Genomic DNA, 17,523 nt, shown 5'->3' on the forward strand with positions numbered 1-17,523 from the left:
AAAGATGGTGTCTTTTGGTCTTATGAGGAAGCTTAAAACCGTTGGGAGCATGCACTGCTAAAGTACCAAGGACACTAGAGAGGTCAGAGAACCATGAGGAAGCTGGAGAAGCCTAAGTGTTCACGAATGCCTGGAGCTGGGGACGTGCTCCGCCCAAGTTCTCCAGGGAGCCAGTTAAGCAGACCCCCTAGGAGCAATTCCCCAGCAGGCTCCGACCCACAGTACTAGCTCTGGCCACTAGGTGGGGTGCAGCGCCTCCTCTGGCACAGCAGGTGCACCGGGGCAGCTCAGCCCCGCCCTACCCCTCCCCACCCCCAGAGCTCTGCAGACCCCTGGGATCTGGTGTCCTCTCCAACAGGGATTTAAGCTCCCATCAGCTCCTGAAAGCTCCCAGCCTCTCGAATCCCCACTCACACCCGTCCTGCACCAAGAGGGTATGCAGTGGGCCTTCAACTTGTGGACAATGGGATGACATAGCAAGGCCGGTGTGGCGGGAGAGGTCCCAAGGCACCTTTTGAGCTTGAGTTACTCCACTATGTTCAGCTCTAGGGGGTCTATCCCCACCCCCACCCCTCCTGCTGGCTCCGGAAGGGGGCGGTGGCCGACGCCCCCAGGAGCCCTGTCACCGATCTCTGGTTGCTGGGTAACGGGTGTGCAGCTGCACCAGGCGTGGGTGACTTTGTGTTGTGCACAGGCTGCGCAGGCAGCCCCCTTCCAAGGTCTCAGAGGGTCCTAGGCCATTCCTCAATATATCAGCAGGCTCCCTCAGTTTCCCCAGAATGTAACTAAGAACCTTGAAGGGCATACTGATGGGGGTGGGACATGGGAACCAATCAGACAGACACCAGGGCAGGTTTTCTAAAAAGGGCTTCTTTAATTAAATACATGGGTGAGAGGCCAGGCGGGATGAAAGAGGAGTGCCCCTCCCAGAAAGGACAAACCCCTTAGGACTCCTGCCTTGCCTGTGTCACAGACACTACCTCTCAATGGTTAGACCCAAGTTCCAGTGACCTACCAGAACCTGAAGTGAGGGGGAGCTTCCTCCCAAAGTCCTGGGACCCTAAGACCTTTCCCCTGTTACAGGAAGGGCATGGGACCAGGAGCCGGGATGGAGCAAGATACATCCAAAAGACACAAAAAGAATAGGGTCCCAACCCCTACTCCACCAACTAAGGCATCTCATTTCTGTGTCCAAAGAGAAGGGGCAGATGGAAGTACCTGGGAGGGTGGCTGGCCTAGGACCCTCCGAGCCCAGCTCCAGAAGGGAGGCGTCCCTCCAGGTAGGCTCAGGGGAAGGTGGCTGTACCTACAGTCTCCCTCATTGGATAATGGAAGGTTCTGGAACAAATGAAAATGCCAGAAACCTCCTACAGCCAATATAGGGCAGCTCAACTTTCTCTGGGTTCCCAAAGAACCCTAAGAGAGATTCTTCCGGGAGAGACCACCCAACCAACCCTCATGTTCAGGTGAGACCTCCCCCCAACACTCATACCCCTGAGGATAGTGGCCACACAAGGGGGCCCCTGAAACAAGGAACTGGAGCCTGAAAAAATAGTCTATCCCAGCAAAACCAAAACAAATAAAAACAAAAACAAAACAAAAAACCCGAGCTGTCCCAGAAGGCCCAGGAGCTGAGCCCCTGCTTCCAGTCCTGGAGTCCAAGACCACCTCAGCAGACACCCAGGAGTGTGGAGGACATGAAGGGCGGGGCAGAGCCCTGCAGCTCTCGCCTGATGACCACACAGTCCTATAGAAGATTGTCTGAGACGCAAGGCCACAAAGGCCCAACTCAGGGACCCTAGTCCAGCGGGAGTAGGGAGGCAGGGCCCCAGGCACCAGACGCCCACTGTCTCTCTCACACATACACACACCCAGATGGGGGGCCAGGCCCCCCATGCCAACAGTCAGAGAGGACAATAAATAATTTGTTTCCCACCTGCCCAACAGCACACCCCACAGTGGGTGCTGACGCTCGATGAGGGCACCTCCACACCCCACCTACGCCCTCAACCCGAAGTCCTCTGAAAACTGCAGTGCCTCCTATCTTCCCAGGGCTGGGGATGTGGGTGGCCCTTAATGAGGGCAGAACCTGTGGACACCTGAGATTTGAGTACCCATGTTGGAGGGTCAGCCAGGCTGCACCCTCTCCATTTCCCTGAACTTCCGCCAATGGCTTTCAGTGGGGTGCGGGCAGGTCGGGGCCCACGGGAAGCCCCAGTCACCTATGGCTGTGTACCTGTGTCCCAACCTGGAGGAGTGACAAGGGGGCTGAAGATTAAGGAGTGGGATTGTGGCCAGGCTTCATGCCCAGTGCCACCCAGGAGAAAAGGCAGAAATGGCAGCAGGGGACACGGACCTGCTGACTGCCCATTTGGGGGTTCCTGCAGAGAGGATGGGACAGTTAATCATGGTTATTTACACAGAGCCCGAGACCACCTCCCAGGCCCCCTGGTGACCCAAGTCCATTCTCAGTCCCCTTGAGGCTTCCTTGATATGGGCTGGGACTCCAGAACACGGGCTCTCCAGAGGGCAGATGTCCCTCGATGGAAATCCCTGCCGAGGCCTAGCAAGCAGGCCACTCTCAGGGTGGACAGACCAGGGCTCTATAAGCTGGCAGGAGCGGGGCTAGGGACAGGGCTCGGTGCAGGACTGCCAGTCAGGCTGCGGGGCAGTGAGTCGCTGGGCGAGGTGCTCCGGGCACCAGGTCGTCGCAGTAGTTCCGGGCGGAAGCCGGGGTGGCGTCGGGCGTGCTTGGTTAGATGGTCACTGCGGGTGAAGCGCTTGGTACACAGGGGACAGGGAAACCGCTTCTCGCCTGTGTGCGTCCGGTGGTGGCGGGCCAACTCATCCGAACGAGCAAATTTCTTGTCGCAGCCAGGCCAGTCACAGGCAAAGGGCCGTTCACCTAGACAAAAAGACAACATGGTGGGTGGGAGGGGGCAAGGAGGGAGTTCCTATAAATCCCAAGGCTTCCACCATCTACAGAAGTGGCCCTGGCTAACATGGTGTGTCTAGCAACTGGGCCGAGGGCCTCTCCATTATCTGATTTCCATCTCCTGCTCTGAAATCACAGGCATGGGCCACTGGCTTATGCGGTGCCAAGAACAGTACCCAGGGCCTTCTACATGCTAGGGGAGCACTCGCCCTGAGCTACAGGCCTGTGGAGGCAGGGTCTTGATATAACATACATGACCCCAGCCAGCCAAGAATAAAGGAAATCTTGCCTCGGCCTCCCAAGTGTTGGAGCTACGGAGTGGGCCGTGTCCATGGCTGACCTATGTCCATTTATGAATGCCCACCCTAAAGAAAGGTCCTCGGGAGTCCTAGTCCTCAACGCATCCTTTCTTCCAAATAACCGTGGGGCACTGAAAGGAGCCATTTTCCGGGTCCTTGTACACACAGATATGGGGCAGGCCCTCCCCCATACCATGGGCCATCAGCAGTCTCGAATCAGACAGGCTAGTTTCCGTCTGGGGTTCTGAAGCGGGGGTATAATGCAAGGCTTTTGTTCCCCCACAATCCCAAGCTTAGCTTAAATTAAATCACCGGGTGTAGAGAGAGTGCCCAGGAGTGAGTCTCACAGGGGACTCAGTCACAAACAGGTGCCTTTGGGCCGAGGCGAGACACCACTAGGCCGCTTCCTCCACTGACTGCTCCCACCGTGACTTGAGTGGCCCCCTGACCCAGCCTAGGACCCACTGGCCACAGCTCTTGTCCCCCAGAGACACCCCCAACACCAGACTTCACTGTGTGATTAGCACCTTCCAGGCCTCCATGGACCAAGAGGCCCAAGGGACTCACCCGGGGCCCCCATGCCTTGGACCTGGCCTGTCTGGCCCTAGGCTTCCAGTTCTGGGGACAGGGCCTGGGTGCTCTGGACACCCAGAAGCCTGGAATTCTGAGGCCCAAGGGTTGGAAGGGTGGTGCGCACACACAGAATGTGGACCTGAAACCCTGTACGTTTCTGCCCGTGAAAGCACGCAGACTCCGGAGGCAGAGGGCAGAACCAAGTCACTGGTGACCAGAAGGCCTAACCTCTGCTAACTCACAAGGGGACGAGCACCAGGTCACCTGGTCAACAGGTACTCAGGACTCATGTCCCTCAGAAAGTGGCCAAGGGGCCCTCCAGAGAGGATTCATGGAAGTGAGGGAAGGAAGTGGGGAGGCGACCAGAAAGGGGAACAGATACCAGACTGGCCGAAGGCCCAGGGGATCTGGTGTCATCTTCGCTGTAAGCAGCTCAGGGGATCCCAGGAGAAAAGGACCGAGGAAGGGGAGGGGAAGTGGGCGGGTCCAGCACTAGGCGGGACACAGTCAACCCCCGCCCCAGGAAGCAGCCAGAAGAAAACTATCTCCATCCGGCCCCCTGCAAACCACACCCCCACCATGGGGGTGCAGAGGCCAGGAAACTGCTTCTGGAGTGCCCATGTGCCAATTTTGCATGTCATCCAGGCAACCTGAGGCCCCAGGAAGTTGCGACCCTGAGCAGTAAAGGAAGAGAGAGAGACCATTGTTTCTAGACGGCTGTCCTTAGCATTTCCAAAGTGTCCCCTAAGTGATTCGAAATGCCAGGTCCCAATAAAAATGTTTGTCAGTGGGTCCAAAACAGTCTCAGAAAGGACGCCTCCCCCTCCCCTACCCCAGCTCCAGCACAGTGCCCAAGGGGCTCACTCTAAGGGGGAGGGAGCTTGGTTATGGGGTGAGGTTCCTAGCTTTAGAACAGATCCTGGGCGAGGAACTACGTCCTATGTCCGGCCAAGGGGGACATGTAATCCTGTCGCCATTTTGCGGACAGAGGAGAGGAGGGAGGGGGTGTGAGAAAAGGGGACACCCCTTAGCATTCAATCAGCTTATTTCCCCTTTCAGAGCCTCCCTGTGGGGCTGGCTCCCACATCTCGCCACCTAGTTCCACTTAGCCAGGAGCAGGTCGCAGTGGAGGCAACCGCTGCCAGGTCGCCAGCCCGCCAGGGATTCAGCTGCTGCACTAGCCCGGCGGTGGCGAGCCGGAGACATAGGCGGTCCTGACCGGCTTTGCTCACGTGGTCTCAGCTCCCGCCCTGGGGGAGGCGGCAGAGGCCGCGGCCAGGGTCGCCTTGGTGTGTGTGTGGGGGGGGGGGGGCTCGCTGAGCCGGGAGCCTGCCAGACCCCGCCGCACGCTAGGGTATTGGGGAGCGCACGTGTGCACACCGGTGGCGACAGTCGGCGCACGGGCGCACCCACCCCACCCCACCCCCCACCGCAACGTCGGGAGAACACTTGCCAAATACCTGGCCTGGCTGTGCTACTTTAAGTATCTGGATCTATCTAGAGGGCCAGGAGCTGGAGTTAACTTGGGGGAGTTGCAGGCGAGTCCCCGCACAGCTCCAGGCTACTTGACTGCTGGGAGGAGAAGGGTCAGGTGGGTGGGGACCATTCAGGAAGGGCCCTGTGGGCTTGGCTGTGGACTTGACCCTCTGACTCAGACGGTGCTGGGGTGAGCTGGGGGACAACTCCGGAGCCTCTGAAACATGGAGGTTGTGACATCCTGTGAACTTGTTCCAGGAGCGGAGTGGCCAGCAGAGGGGGACCTGAAGGTGTAGTTTCCATCAGCCTCACCCTGCCTGAGTCTGACCTCCTCGGGGAGGGCTGGACTGCTGTGGAGGCTGGCTGGACCTCCACCTTGGCTGGGAGTAGATGGTGAAGTCCAAACCTCGGCTTGCTACCCCTTCCCTGTGGAGCATCACCCCTGCAGTGGGCCCCCTGACTCTGATGGTGGTCTCCCCATGTTTCTCCTTCCCCAACACGCAGCTGTGAGCTAGGTTCCTAAAATGTCACAGCCTGAGTTTGGCATGCACCACGACACACACATATGACCCATATCACACACGCGCGCGCGCGTGCACACAGCAAATAAAAAAAAAAAAATCATTGAACCAGGGGGCGGCAGCGGCAGAGTCTGCCTTTATCCCGGCAGAGGCAGGCAGATCTCTGACTTTGAGACCAGCCTGGTCTACTGAGTGAGTTTCATGCTAGTCAGGGCTACTGGGATAAAACTGTATCTCAAAGCCAGGCAGTGGTGGCGCACGCCTTTAATCCCAGCACTCAGGAGGCAGAGGCAGGAGGATCTCTCTGAGTTTGAGGCCAGCCTGGTTTACTGAGCAAGTTCCAGGGCAGGCAGGGTTACACAGGGAATAAATAAATTCTCCAACTAAAGGGTGGCAGCAGGGCCTCGCATCCCCTTCTCCCTCCCAGAGGGCCAGGATGTCTGGCTACTCCCCACGACACACACCAACCCACCCCCTCAAAGGGCAGCCAGGCCTCTGGCTCTGGTATCACTTGCCAACTCCCACCCCATCTGGGCTGCTTTTATCAGAAGCCTGGGTGGGGGTATGGTTATCACCCCCAGCAATGTAGCCAGCCCCAGCTGCTGTGTCCTCGAAGGAGGAGTTGAGTTGAGGATTTGAGTAGGCTAGCACCCCCAAAGGCCACCTGAACCCCTTTCTACAGGGCTTCAAATCACACTGGGAATCTTTCCCCTCTGCCTGCAAGTGACCAGGCTCCTTCCCATTTCAGGCCTCAGTTTCCCATCTCAGTTTCCTCCTGGAAATAGCTTCAGACAAATTAGAACCGCTTCTAGGACTGACCACAAAGTTAGAGGTGGCCCTAGCCTCTTGGCACCCCACCCCCTCAGACACCGCCCGACTCTTCCATCCTAAGCCCTTCTCTATAAAGAGAAAGGCAAGTCAGCCCGAGACACCCCAACCTTCAGTAGTCCTCAAAATCCCAGTCCTAGGGCTAGCCTGCTGTTCCCACGCCAGTCACACTGTTCCCAGCCCCGCCCACCTTCAGACTTCACGTTTAGTGGGCACAGGGACAGAAGGCGCCCACAGTGACCCTACACAATCTCAGTAACCATAAATACTAACATTTTTTCAGACGTATGTAATGTTTTACATTACTGTGGAGGTCGGTCAGTGGCAATGGGTGGACTTCCTTCAGTGATGCAGGCCTCTGGGGTGCAGCAGACTCTGCAGTTAGCACCCCCATTACCCTATCGCTTCTCAGACCTAAAGAAGCAGATTTCCAAATAATATATTAGAGGTGACCAGAGGCCCTCCAGCAGATACTGGGCAGTATCAGGAAACGTGTGAGGCTGTCCCAGTCAGGGGGAGCCCATGGCATGGGTAGTAGGCTGAGGCCATCCTGCAGCACCCAGGACACCTTACTGAGAACAACCTGGACCCAGAGGGTGAGATCCTGCGTGGATGAAGTCAGGTCTCTCAAGCTTCAGGGACCGGATCAAGGGACGCCCCCGGCTCCTGCCCAGGTCTAGGGAGAGAGGGTGCTAGAGATGGAGGGGGCTTGATGAGCAGAATCAGCAGCCAGCCTCTCCTCCCGCCCCCGCCCCAAGGCTGGCTCGCTTGCAGTATCCATGGCAACCACGTCAACATCTCCCACAGCCTCTAAAGTCCTTCTCCACCCCAAGCAGGAGCTGGGGTAACTGTGACGTTCAGGAGTGCCAAGCTCTGCCTACTGCCTATAGTCCCTTGGATGGGGGTGTTCTGTAAACCCCTAGGTCTCTATACCCCCACATACAACGGGGTGGACATAACGGGGTCCTTCGCCCTGTTCTGTCTATCTAGATCCAGTCTCAAGGCAGACACGAGTGGGTGTCTGGAGACGCGGCTCCCCCTCCCAGTGCACAGCCTTGGGGCATGGCTCTGCCTCTGCAGGGGACCAAATCTATCTATCCCTGCTCTGCAGCAGAGGTGAGTCCCACTGGCCCTGAGGTGGGTCCTGTGCCAGCTTCCCCTGCGGTGTACAAGAAACAAATCCCCTTCCACGGAAGAGGCTGGTTAAGTCAAAGGTGGCTCTTGCTTGTAATCAGGAGAAAGCTGAAGCAGGAGGATTGCCTCAAGTTTCAAAGCCAGGCTGGGCTACAGAGCGAGAACTTGTCTCAAAAAAAAAAGGCTTTTAAAGGAGCCCACACCTTTAATCCCAGCCTTCAGGAGGCAGGATCAGGTGGAGCTCTGTGAGTTTGAGGCCAGTCTGGTCTACAAAGCAAGTTCCAGGATAGTAAGGGCTACATTAAAATAGATAGGAGTCTATCAAAACAATCGTTTAAATTAACTATATAACAACTCAAGTCTATGTGATCCCCAGACACCCCCAAAATGACATTAAGGTGCCTGGATTCAACACGGCTCTCCTGGTCGCACAAATGGTTTTCTTTTTTTTTTTTTTGGTTTTTCGAGACAGGGTTTCTCTGTGGCTTTGGAGCCTGTCCTGGAACTAGCTCTTGTAGACCAGGCTGGCCTCGAACTCACAGAGATCCGCCTGCCTCTGCCTCCCAAGTGCTGGGATTAAAGGCGTGCGCCACCATCGCCCGGCTACAAATGGTTATTATATGGGGAATTGCGGACATGGGACCCAGGAAGGCCATTGCATCCTCCCCCACCATAAAAACTGCCTGTAGTGTAGTCATCCGTGGACTTCACTTCTTGGGCCTCAGTTTTTCTGGCATATCAGACAACAGGATTGTCTCCTGATGTCCCTGTGGTGGGGGAATGTGCTGGATTCCTCTTTCATAGACCCCAAGAAGCCAAGTTCTAGGAGCTAGGAAGAAAGAACACAGGTGTTGGCCATGCAGCCCTGGCTCAGCCCATTACCATACAGCCAAAATCAGTAGTGAGCCAGGACACCCTGGACTGCAGTCTGTGGGAAAGAGAGGTCTTTCTCAAGAGTCAAGAGGAAAAAAAAAAAAAACACACAAACAAAATCTACCTTGCTATCGCTTTGCCCCCTTGAAATGTTCCATAGAGATAAATGTGTAGCTGCACAACAGACTGGGGAGCTGCCCGGCCCAAGTTCTGTCCATTTGCACACCAACATGGGGACTAAGGACAGCAGCTGAGGGACAGAGTGAGAGGAGGCACCATCCATGCCTACCCTCTGGCTCAGCAGACACCAAAGATGGCGCCTCCATCCCACTACCTACCCTGAATATGCCTGGAGCCACCCACACAGCTACGGAGGCTGAGACTCTCTCAGTGTGACCACAATGGGAGCCCCTGGACCAAGTTCTCTTTGGGTGCCCTGTTGCCCACAGCAAGAGCGGGGCAGCCTGTATCTTTTCTGTAGACAGGAGATGGCAGACCAAAATCAGGTAAGTTAGGCGAATGACAGAGGCGGGTCGCCCTACCCCCGACCAGCGCTAAAGAGGTGGGTTTTCAAATCCTAATGCACATTCCCAGCTAAAATGGATAAAGCCTTGGGGCGACCAGGACGGGGAAACATCCAGTGCCTAGCAAAAGGTTTCCCCTAACCAATCCCGAGGTACTGGACTTCCCAGAAACCCTGGTGTGGCGAAGTCTTGCTGCCCACCGTGGACTTTGCGCAGATCCATCACAGGTGTGTGAAGAGCGCAAACACGGGGTTGGGGTGGAGATTTTAATTTCCAGTTTTTCATTGGACTGAAGACCCAAGCCCCTAACTTCAGGTCCAGACCGCGGCCTCCCTCAGCCACAAGTACACAGAATGGAAAGGAAACCACCCCTCACCCCCACCACCTCCTGGCCCGGCGCCAGGTACTTCGCCGCCCTCCAGAGGGAATCCGCGCACATACCCCGGAGGCAGTGACCAGGATCCTCCCACCCTCTTCACAGATAAGGAAACTGAGGCTGGGGGTGGGGGGACCGAGGAAGAACTACCGAACCGGATGTTCTGACCACCTAGCGCAAGAGACTATGAGCGCTGAGAAACAGATCAAGAACACGAAGCGGGATTGAAGGGGTGAGAAGCTGGGGGACACGATCGCGCGCGGTGGCCCCACCGTGCCGGGGTGGATCCCCAACAGCTACCAGGGCCGCCCCTCCGCGCGCAGCCCGACCGCGTGGCCGCCACGCCCCCTGCGTGCGCCCCACCCACCATGTCCCCGCCTTCCCGGTCGGCGGGGTGGTTGAGGGCCGGGCGCGCCCCCCTCCCCGCCCCCCACGCGCCACGCAGTTTCGGGGTTCCCAGCGAGGTGGGGGAAGGGGGCTTCCCGAGAGCGCTCCGACGCTCCCCCTGAACCCCACGGGGGCTAGAAACGTGGGGTTTACCTGTATGCGTCCGCAGGTGTGACTTGAGGTGCGAAGACTTGTAATAGGCTTTGGCGCAGCCAGGGAAGGGGCAGCGGTGGCTCTTGGCGGCGCCGGGGGCGCGGCCCGAAGACGGCGACGAAGCGGCCGAGGAGGAGACCGGAGAGGTGCCCCCCGCGGTGCTGGCTGCGGCGGCGACTCCGGGCCCGCCTCGCAGATCAGCCAGGATGCTGGCGGCCAGCAGGTGGGGCGCAGCAGTGGCGCCTCCCGGCCCCGGAACGGTGGCTGGCGGTGGCGGTGCCCCAGGGGTCCCCGGCGGCGTGGCCTCACGGCGCGTGGCGCGCACATCCAGGCCGGCTGTGGGGCCCGCGCCCTCGGGGCCGGGTCGCCCGCGATGCACCACGGCTCCAGAGGAGATGGCCATGAGGACGTCGGCGGCGAAGTAATCCACGCACGCCACGGCCGCCGACATGCCGGGCAAGGACGCGCGGGCGCGGGATCGGCGGCGGGAGAGAAGCGGAGGCGGCGGGAGCTGCGCCCGTCCGGCCGGCGGCGGCTGCTAGAGTGCGGGAGGCGGAGGAGGAGAGGGAGGAGGGGAGGGAGGAGGCGGCCCCGGCGCGCCGCCGCCACCCGCGCTCAGCCCCGCCCCGCCCCGCCTGACGCGCCCTGACGCACCGGAGCCCGCGGGGGCGACCGCGGCCCGCCCCGCCCGGAGGACGCCCCCTCGGGGCTCAGTGGCCACGCCCTCCCACCGCGGTCACGCCCCCTCCTGCCGCGCCCTCCACCGTCCGGAGAGTCGCGCGCCACCGGGGGTGGGCGGAGCTCACTCTGCCAGCTGCCGGTCCTTCCCCACTTCCACACCCTTGTGCGCTGGCAAAGCACCCGGCGACCCCCAGCACCCTAGATCGTGCCCTCTCCACACGAGAAAAAGCCAAACAGAGAGAAACCCTGCCCGCGGCCTGATACGCACTACCCCCACCGGTGCCCTTTCCGGATTGCCACCTCCCCACGCGCTGAGAGTTACGCCCACTCGGCGACACGCCCACAAGCCCTACCCCAGTCTCGGAAGCCCCACCTCCCTCCCCAGTGCGCGCCACGCCTTCTCTGGGTCCGCGCTCCTTCTCCTCCTGGACGCGCCCACCACGCTGTGCCGGGTGCGCAGACGCCGGGAGTCCTCCCCTCTCCAACTTGTCCCTCCCCCCACACACAAGCACTGGGGCGCGCCCCTGTCCGCGAAGGGGAGGGGACGGCAGGGATCCGCACGTGGCCAGGGTGGGGGTGCGGAAGCCCGCGTCCCCGCCCCCGGGCCACGTGCGCGACCCTTCCCCCCCCTTCCTCGCCCTGGCGCCTGGCAGGAACCCGGCAGCCCTGATTCCCCACTTCTGGGGTCCCCATTGCCATGCATGTCTTGGGATCAAAATATTCCGGCGGTGGGACTTTGGAACGTGCGGTGGTGCCCTACACCCCACTTGGCCGAGCGAATCTGTAGAGTTCATTTTTGCGCACGGAGATTCGGGAATAATCGGGATGGCAAAAGTGAGCGGGGCTGCAGTGAAAAGGTCTGTCTCGGTCACCCGCTCGAAGCTAGGGACACCGGAGTTCCTGGCGTTCCTTCCCTTCCTCGGTTGGGGCCCTTGAGACTGGAGCAGGGAAAGTGCGGCTAGCTGATGGAGTGATTGGAAACTCCCGTGGATGATTCGGCCAAGTTGTGAAATGAAATGATGGTCCCCTAACAGCCCCAGGCCCCAGTCGCCCAGTGCGCGGAAGTCAGCGCCCAGGCTCCCGCCCCTTCCTAACTCCCGCCCGGTTGTGGAGGCCATGCAGTGGCCCGGACGGCCTCCAGGGGGCGAAGCACGTCAGCAGACAGCAGTCTGTCAGTCAAGGCTCTTCACGGTTGTTCCCAGCAAAGGCTAGACGGTGACAGTGATCCTGAGTGTCATCTCTACCTTCCCCACATTGCACCCCCAGCTGACTTCCCCAGGTTCTATCTCTCTGCCCTCGGGTCGGCCATGTTTCCCCAAGAACCCTCTGTACTTGGTGGTGACACCTATGTCCCTCAATGACTGAAGTTGGATACTCTGCGGGGGGCAGCAATACTCTAACTGGACAGGAGTGGGCCAGGAGGACACACCCACCTTTCTTCCTCAGGCTTGCACTCCAACAACCAGAACCATGTAGGTCCTGGCCCAGCTTCTGTGTCTTCGAAGGTAAGGGCGGTATCCTTCCTGCAGGAATTTGTTGCCCTCCCTCCGCACCCTTGCACCCACCCTTGGCATCCCCAGACAGACACACACACACCTGAAGAGAGGAGCCATGAACAGTCCTTTGCTGAGAACTACAGCCAGGATGAATGAAGATTAGCGCAACCCTTGGCTCAAGAGGTCACACCTAACAGCCCTACAGTGATAAGTTTTGAAAGGCCACCCACCAGGTGGTGCCACTTAGCATGCCCCAACCATATATCCTTAGACCCCAGTAGCGATCCATCACCCAGAGCAGCCCCAGAGGGTGCTCATATACAATTCCTGCATATTCTCCTTGCATCCCAGCCCCCCCCCCAAGTCAGTTTGATACTGTGTGTCAAACCATGGCAGCTGCTGCTGACTCAGGAGGGGCCTTACCTTACAGATGGTACTGTCAAAGCTTGAACCCTGTGCACGCGATTCTGGTGCTGAGGGTGGTTCTGGGAAACTACTCAGCTCGCTCCCACAAGGCCTGACCGGTGAGAATTGCCTTGCTCCTTCTGTGATAGTACCCCTGGGGCTCAAGCACAGGTCCCTGGGGCTTCATGGGTGATTTTTATCTCCAGACAGGATCTAGGTGGACCACAGGTCTGAGCTACTGTGACTACCTAGTTAGCTATATGTATTTTAAGGCTTTTTTGATATGGGGTTTCTCTGTGTAGCCCTGGCTGTCCTGGAACACACTGTGTAGACCAGGCTGGCCTCAGACTCACAAGAGATGCACCTGCCCCGTGTCCCAAGGGCAGGGATTAAGATGTGACCACCACAGCAGGGCTCAAAGGTGAACTATTAAGCACCCTGTTGAGCACTCTGGGTTCCATTTTGAGGGACAGGATGGACCCCAGAGGTCTGTCACCTCCTGGAGTCTCACAGTGTGTCTGCTTTGTCTGTTCAGAGCTGTACACAGACTTGGGACAGGTAAGACAAAGCACAGACCCAGGCCATTGCTGCTTCCAAGCCCCGTGGCTGAGGAAGGTTGACGCCAAACACTTCAGCACCCAGACAGCCACTTCCTAAGACTGGCTTGATCCATGGCAACAACATCCAGCAAAGTGGAAGTATGAACAGGGCCGTATGGGTCCATGCTCTGTTTCTGTTTGTTTGGTGGGTTGTTATTAATTATCTGGCCGTGTAGTACATTCCTTTAATCCTAACACTCCCAAGGTGAAGGCAGGACATCAGATTATTCTAGTCTATATAGTAAATTCCAGACCAGCCTGGGTTTTATAAAATCCTGTTTAAAATACCAGCACTGAAGCCGGGCGGTGGTGGCATACGCCTTTAATCCCAGCACTCGGGAGACAGAGGCAGGAGGATCTTTGTGAGTTCGAGGCCAGCCTGGTCTACAAGAGCTAGTTCCAGGACAGGCACCAAAAACTACAGAGAAACCTTGTCTCGAAAAATCCAAAAAAAAAAAAAAAAAATACCAGCACTGAGGCCAGGCGGGTGGCACAGGCTTTTAATCCCAGCACTTGGGAGGTAGAGGCAGGCAGATCTGTGAGTGAGAAGCAAGCCTGGGTTACAGATAGAGAATTCAAGGATAGTCAGGGCTACACCAATAAAATAAAATTGCAGTATTGAGAAACAAAAATCTAAAATGAACAAATCTGAATCACAAACATGTACCATCTCTGTGGACCCTCAGCCAAAAATAGCCATGTGCTTAACACATCCTTGTCCACTGTATACCCTAGTAAGGGAGATAACTGTCAGAGACCTATTCCAAGTCCAAAGAGATGATGCGTTCAGGAGATGGGAAGGTTCGTGTCCCTGCTCGATGGGTACATCTAGGGCACATCTGATCCTGTATACTCAACTCTTTGGGGGCCACTAAGTCACTTAGGAGGTAAGCCATGTATCGGGAGCATGAGGTGACGGCAGGACCTTGTGGCCACATACTGGACTGGGAAACCACTGCAACTGGGGTGTCAATCAGTGTGGCTGGGAAATTCACAAAATGGAGAGCTAAGGTAGTCCCCAGGTGGCTTCCTGGGGTGGACAGTGGCCTCTGGGAAAGGGGTGTGTGTAAAAATGAGCAAGACCCTCAGACGTAAAGACAATAACCTAGAAGCTGGGGTGACTGTCCAGTCCGAAGTCCCCAAGGCTCAACACGCTCCATACTCCATACAAGGCTCTGGCTGCTACACGCTGCATCTTGTGGGGAACGCGTACACAGGTGCACACACGCCCCAGAGGCCTGTGGTTGCTGCTGACAGAGACACGGGGTGAAACTACAGCACCGCACCGGCAACTAAGCTGTGAGGTGGGAGCCCCAAGTCCTCACTTAATATCAGAGGATCCAGCAGCAGGAGCCAAAGGGAAGTTAGGACTGTTACTTAACGAAAGTTTCATCAGAATTTTATCTCTGGATGTGAGCGATTTGCATTCATTTCTTGTTTGCTTTTGCAGCTGCTCACAGGACAATACTAGACGGGGCTCCACCCTGACCACGCCCCCAGCCCTACAAAGATTATTAGAATGAAAGGAGATCTTTTGCTGTTCATGAGAAAAAAAAGAAAGCCGGAGCAGAGGGGAGACAGGACCTGAGAGCATGAGTTGCAGGGCAGTGGTGGCACGAGCCTTTTTTTTTTTTTTCTTTTTTTTGGTTTTTCGAGACAGGGTTTCTCTGTGGTTTTGGAGCCTGTCCTGGAACTAGCTCTTGTAGACCAGCCTGGTCTACAGAGTGAGTTCCAGGACAGGCTCCAAAGCTACAGAGAAACCCTGTCTCGAAAAACCAAAAAAAAAAACAAAAAACAAAAAAGAAAAGAAAAGAAAAGAAAAGCTGGTTGTTTATGTGTACAGGCAACTCTAGCAAAACCCTGTCTCGTAAAAACCAAGGGGGGGGGGCAGACTTTACTTTTTGCAACACAGTGAGATGGGTAGAGATCTAGAATCCTCCAATGAGCTATGTAGGGAGGTTGGGGCATGTGGATAACAACCGTCAGGCCAACCTGGTCTATATGGCAGTTCCAGGATAGCTAGGGTTACACAGCAAGATCTTGTCACAAAGAGACAAGATTGGGGGTACCCTAGAGACACTGCCCAGGGGTTAAGGCACTTGCTGGTCTTTCCAGAGGATCCGAGTTCAGTTTCCAAGCCCCATAGTAGGCGGTTCACGATCACCTGCAACTCTGACTCCAGAGGACTTGACCTCTTCAGCCTCCCGCCCCTGTTCACACAGGATTTGCTTACACAGACACAAATTAACTTGTGTAAAAGAGGAAACTACCCCAGTTGTAGAAGAAAACAAAGTATCTTATGCACTTGAAAGTTCAGATAAACTGGGCGGTGGTGGCGCACGCCTTTAATCCCAGCACTCGGGAGGCAGAGGCAGGCGGATCTCTGTGAGTTAGAGGCCAGCCTGGTCTACAAGAGCTAGTTCCAGGACAGGAACCAAAAGCTACGGAGAAACCGTCTCGAAAATCCAAAAAAAAAAAAAAAAAAAGAAAGAAAGTTCAGGTAATGTTTCCTTATATGTCTGACTTGCAAGACATTGTGGCACATGCCTTTATTCCTAGCTCTTGGATCACGGTGGGTTCCATGGGAGGCAGGCACATCTCTGTGACTGAGACCAGCCTGGTCTACAGAGAGAGTTTCAAGACAGCCAAGGCTACACAGAGAAACCCTGTCTCAATAAAACAAAAAACGAAAGCAAGATAAATTACCAAGCCGGGCGGTGGTGGCGCACGCCTTTAATCCCAGCACTCGGGAGGCACAGGTAGGCTGATCGCTGTGAGTTCGAGACCAGCCTGGTCTACAAGAGCTAGTTCCAGGACAGGTTCCAAAACCACAGAGAAACCCTGTCTCGAAAAACCAAAAAATAAATAAATAAATAAATAAATAAATAAATTACCAGATATATTGGTGGCACACGTCTGTCATTCCAGCCTCAGGAAACAGGCCAGAGGATCAGGAATTTACGGTCAGCCTAGGCGACAGTGAGTTTGAGACGCTCTCAAAATGCCAAAATAAATTTTTAAAAATACAGATTTAAAACCACCACAAAGTCACTGGTCCACACCTCTAGTTGCTGCATTCTCAGGCAGAAGCAGGAGGGTCTCTGTCAGTTCCAGGAAAGACCCTGTTTCAAAAAACAATGGGGGGGGGGGCTAGCATGGTTCAGAGCAGCACCCATATGGGGCAGCTCACAGCCACCTGGAACCTTAAGGGACCTGAGACCCTCTTCTTGCCTCCCTGGGCACCTGCCTACAGGCCAAGCACCCACACACTTAAATGATCTGTGTGTAGGAGCTCAGAGTCCACAGACTTTGGATGCCCTGGAGCTAGAGTGACAGGAACTGGGCCGGGTCCTCTGCAAGAGCAACAAGTGCTCTTATCCACTGAGCATCTCTCCAGCCCCAGTTTCCTTGACGTATGAGTTGCTTTAGCAAACAACAAAATCAACTGGGTAGAAAAAGGCCGTAAAATACAGACTATTTAAATATACGTCTTTATAATAAATGTACATTGATCCAACTTTTAAATAACTATAGTGACAGAAATGGCTATTACAAAACAGCATACAGAGCATTTTAAAAGCTGACTGGAGGGAGTTCGAGGTCAGCCTGGGCTACAAAGGGAGTTCCAGGACAGGCTCCAAAGCTAGAGAAACCCTGTCTCGAAAAAACAACAACAAAAAAAAGCTGATTGGAGGGCCAGCAGATGGCTCAGTGAGTAGACACTTGCCTTCAAAACTCCACATGGTGAGAACTGATTCCTGACCTCTGCACATGCTGGGGCACATGTGCCTCACCCCAAATAAATGTGGGTTTTTTTGTTGTTTATTCATTTGAGACGGGGTTTCTCTGTGTAGTCCTGGCTGTCCTGGAACTCGCTCTGTAGACCAGGCTGGACTCAAACTCAACAGAGATCCACCTGCCTCTGCCTCCAGAGTGCTGGGATTAAAGGTGTGTGCCGCCAAGCCCCAGCCTGGCTGGTTGTTTGCACTGGCTATGGCTCCTATGCTGGCTCATTAGGTCTCACTCCAGCAGGGAGGAGATAGAGGTCATGGGACTGCCTCTCGTTGGAGGCCAGTTACATGGCAAATTTCAGTCTGCCAGGCTAAAAACAGAGATTCTGTCTCAAAACAAAAGAGGGGGCTGTGAGGAGTTCTCTTCTGGTGTGCCCTGCACCAGAATCCAAGTGTGGCAGGCCTCAGGGTAGGTTCAAGATCACAGCGAGCTACAGAGTAAGACCATGACTACTCAAAAAGCAGAAAGAGG

The 17,523-nt window shown here is 56.1% G+C and overlaps 1 protein-coding gene across 1 annotated transcript; it reads right to left on the reverse strand.

Moving 5' to 3' along the window:
- Positions 1-871: 871 nt before the first annotated feature.
- Positions 872-10,653, reverse strand: Klf16 (KLF transcription factor 16). Its single transcript, XM_057772042.1, has 2 exons — positions 10,080-10,653; positions 872-2,905 (listed from the first exon to the last, which is right to left on the reverse strand). The coding sequence occupies exons 1-2, from the start codon at positions 10,528-10,530 to the stop codon at positions 2,604-2,606; spliced, it is 753 nt and encodes a 250-aa protein (XP_057628025.1). The 5' UTR covers positions 10,531-10,653; the 3' UTR covers positions 872-2,603.
- Between the last annotated feature and the right edge of the window lie 6,870 nt (positions 10,654-17,523).

This window comes from Chionomys nivalis, chromosome 6, assembly GCF_950005125.1.
Source record: "Chionomys nivalis chromosome 6, mChiNiv1.1, whole genome shotgun sequence".
NCBI classification, from domain to species: domain Eukaryota; kingdom Metazoa; phylum Chordata; class Mammalia; order Rodentia; family Cricetidae; genus Chionomys; species Chionomys nivalis.

Bases quoted from the DNA above. Each gene is read 5' to 3' on its own strand.
- Klf16 (XM_057772042.1), bottom strand. From the start codon at position 10,530: ATGTCGGCGGCCGTGGCGTGCGTGGATTACTTCGCCGCCGACGTCCTC. The intron at 2,906-10,079 runs GTAAACCCCACG...CTTTTTGTCTAG, and splicing joins ACACCTGCGGACGCATACAG to GTGAACGGCCCTTTGCCTGT.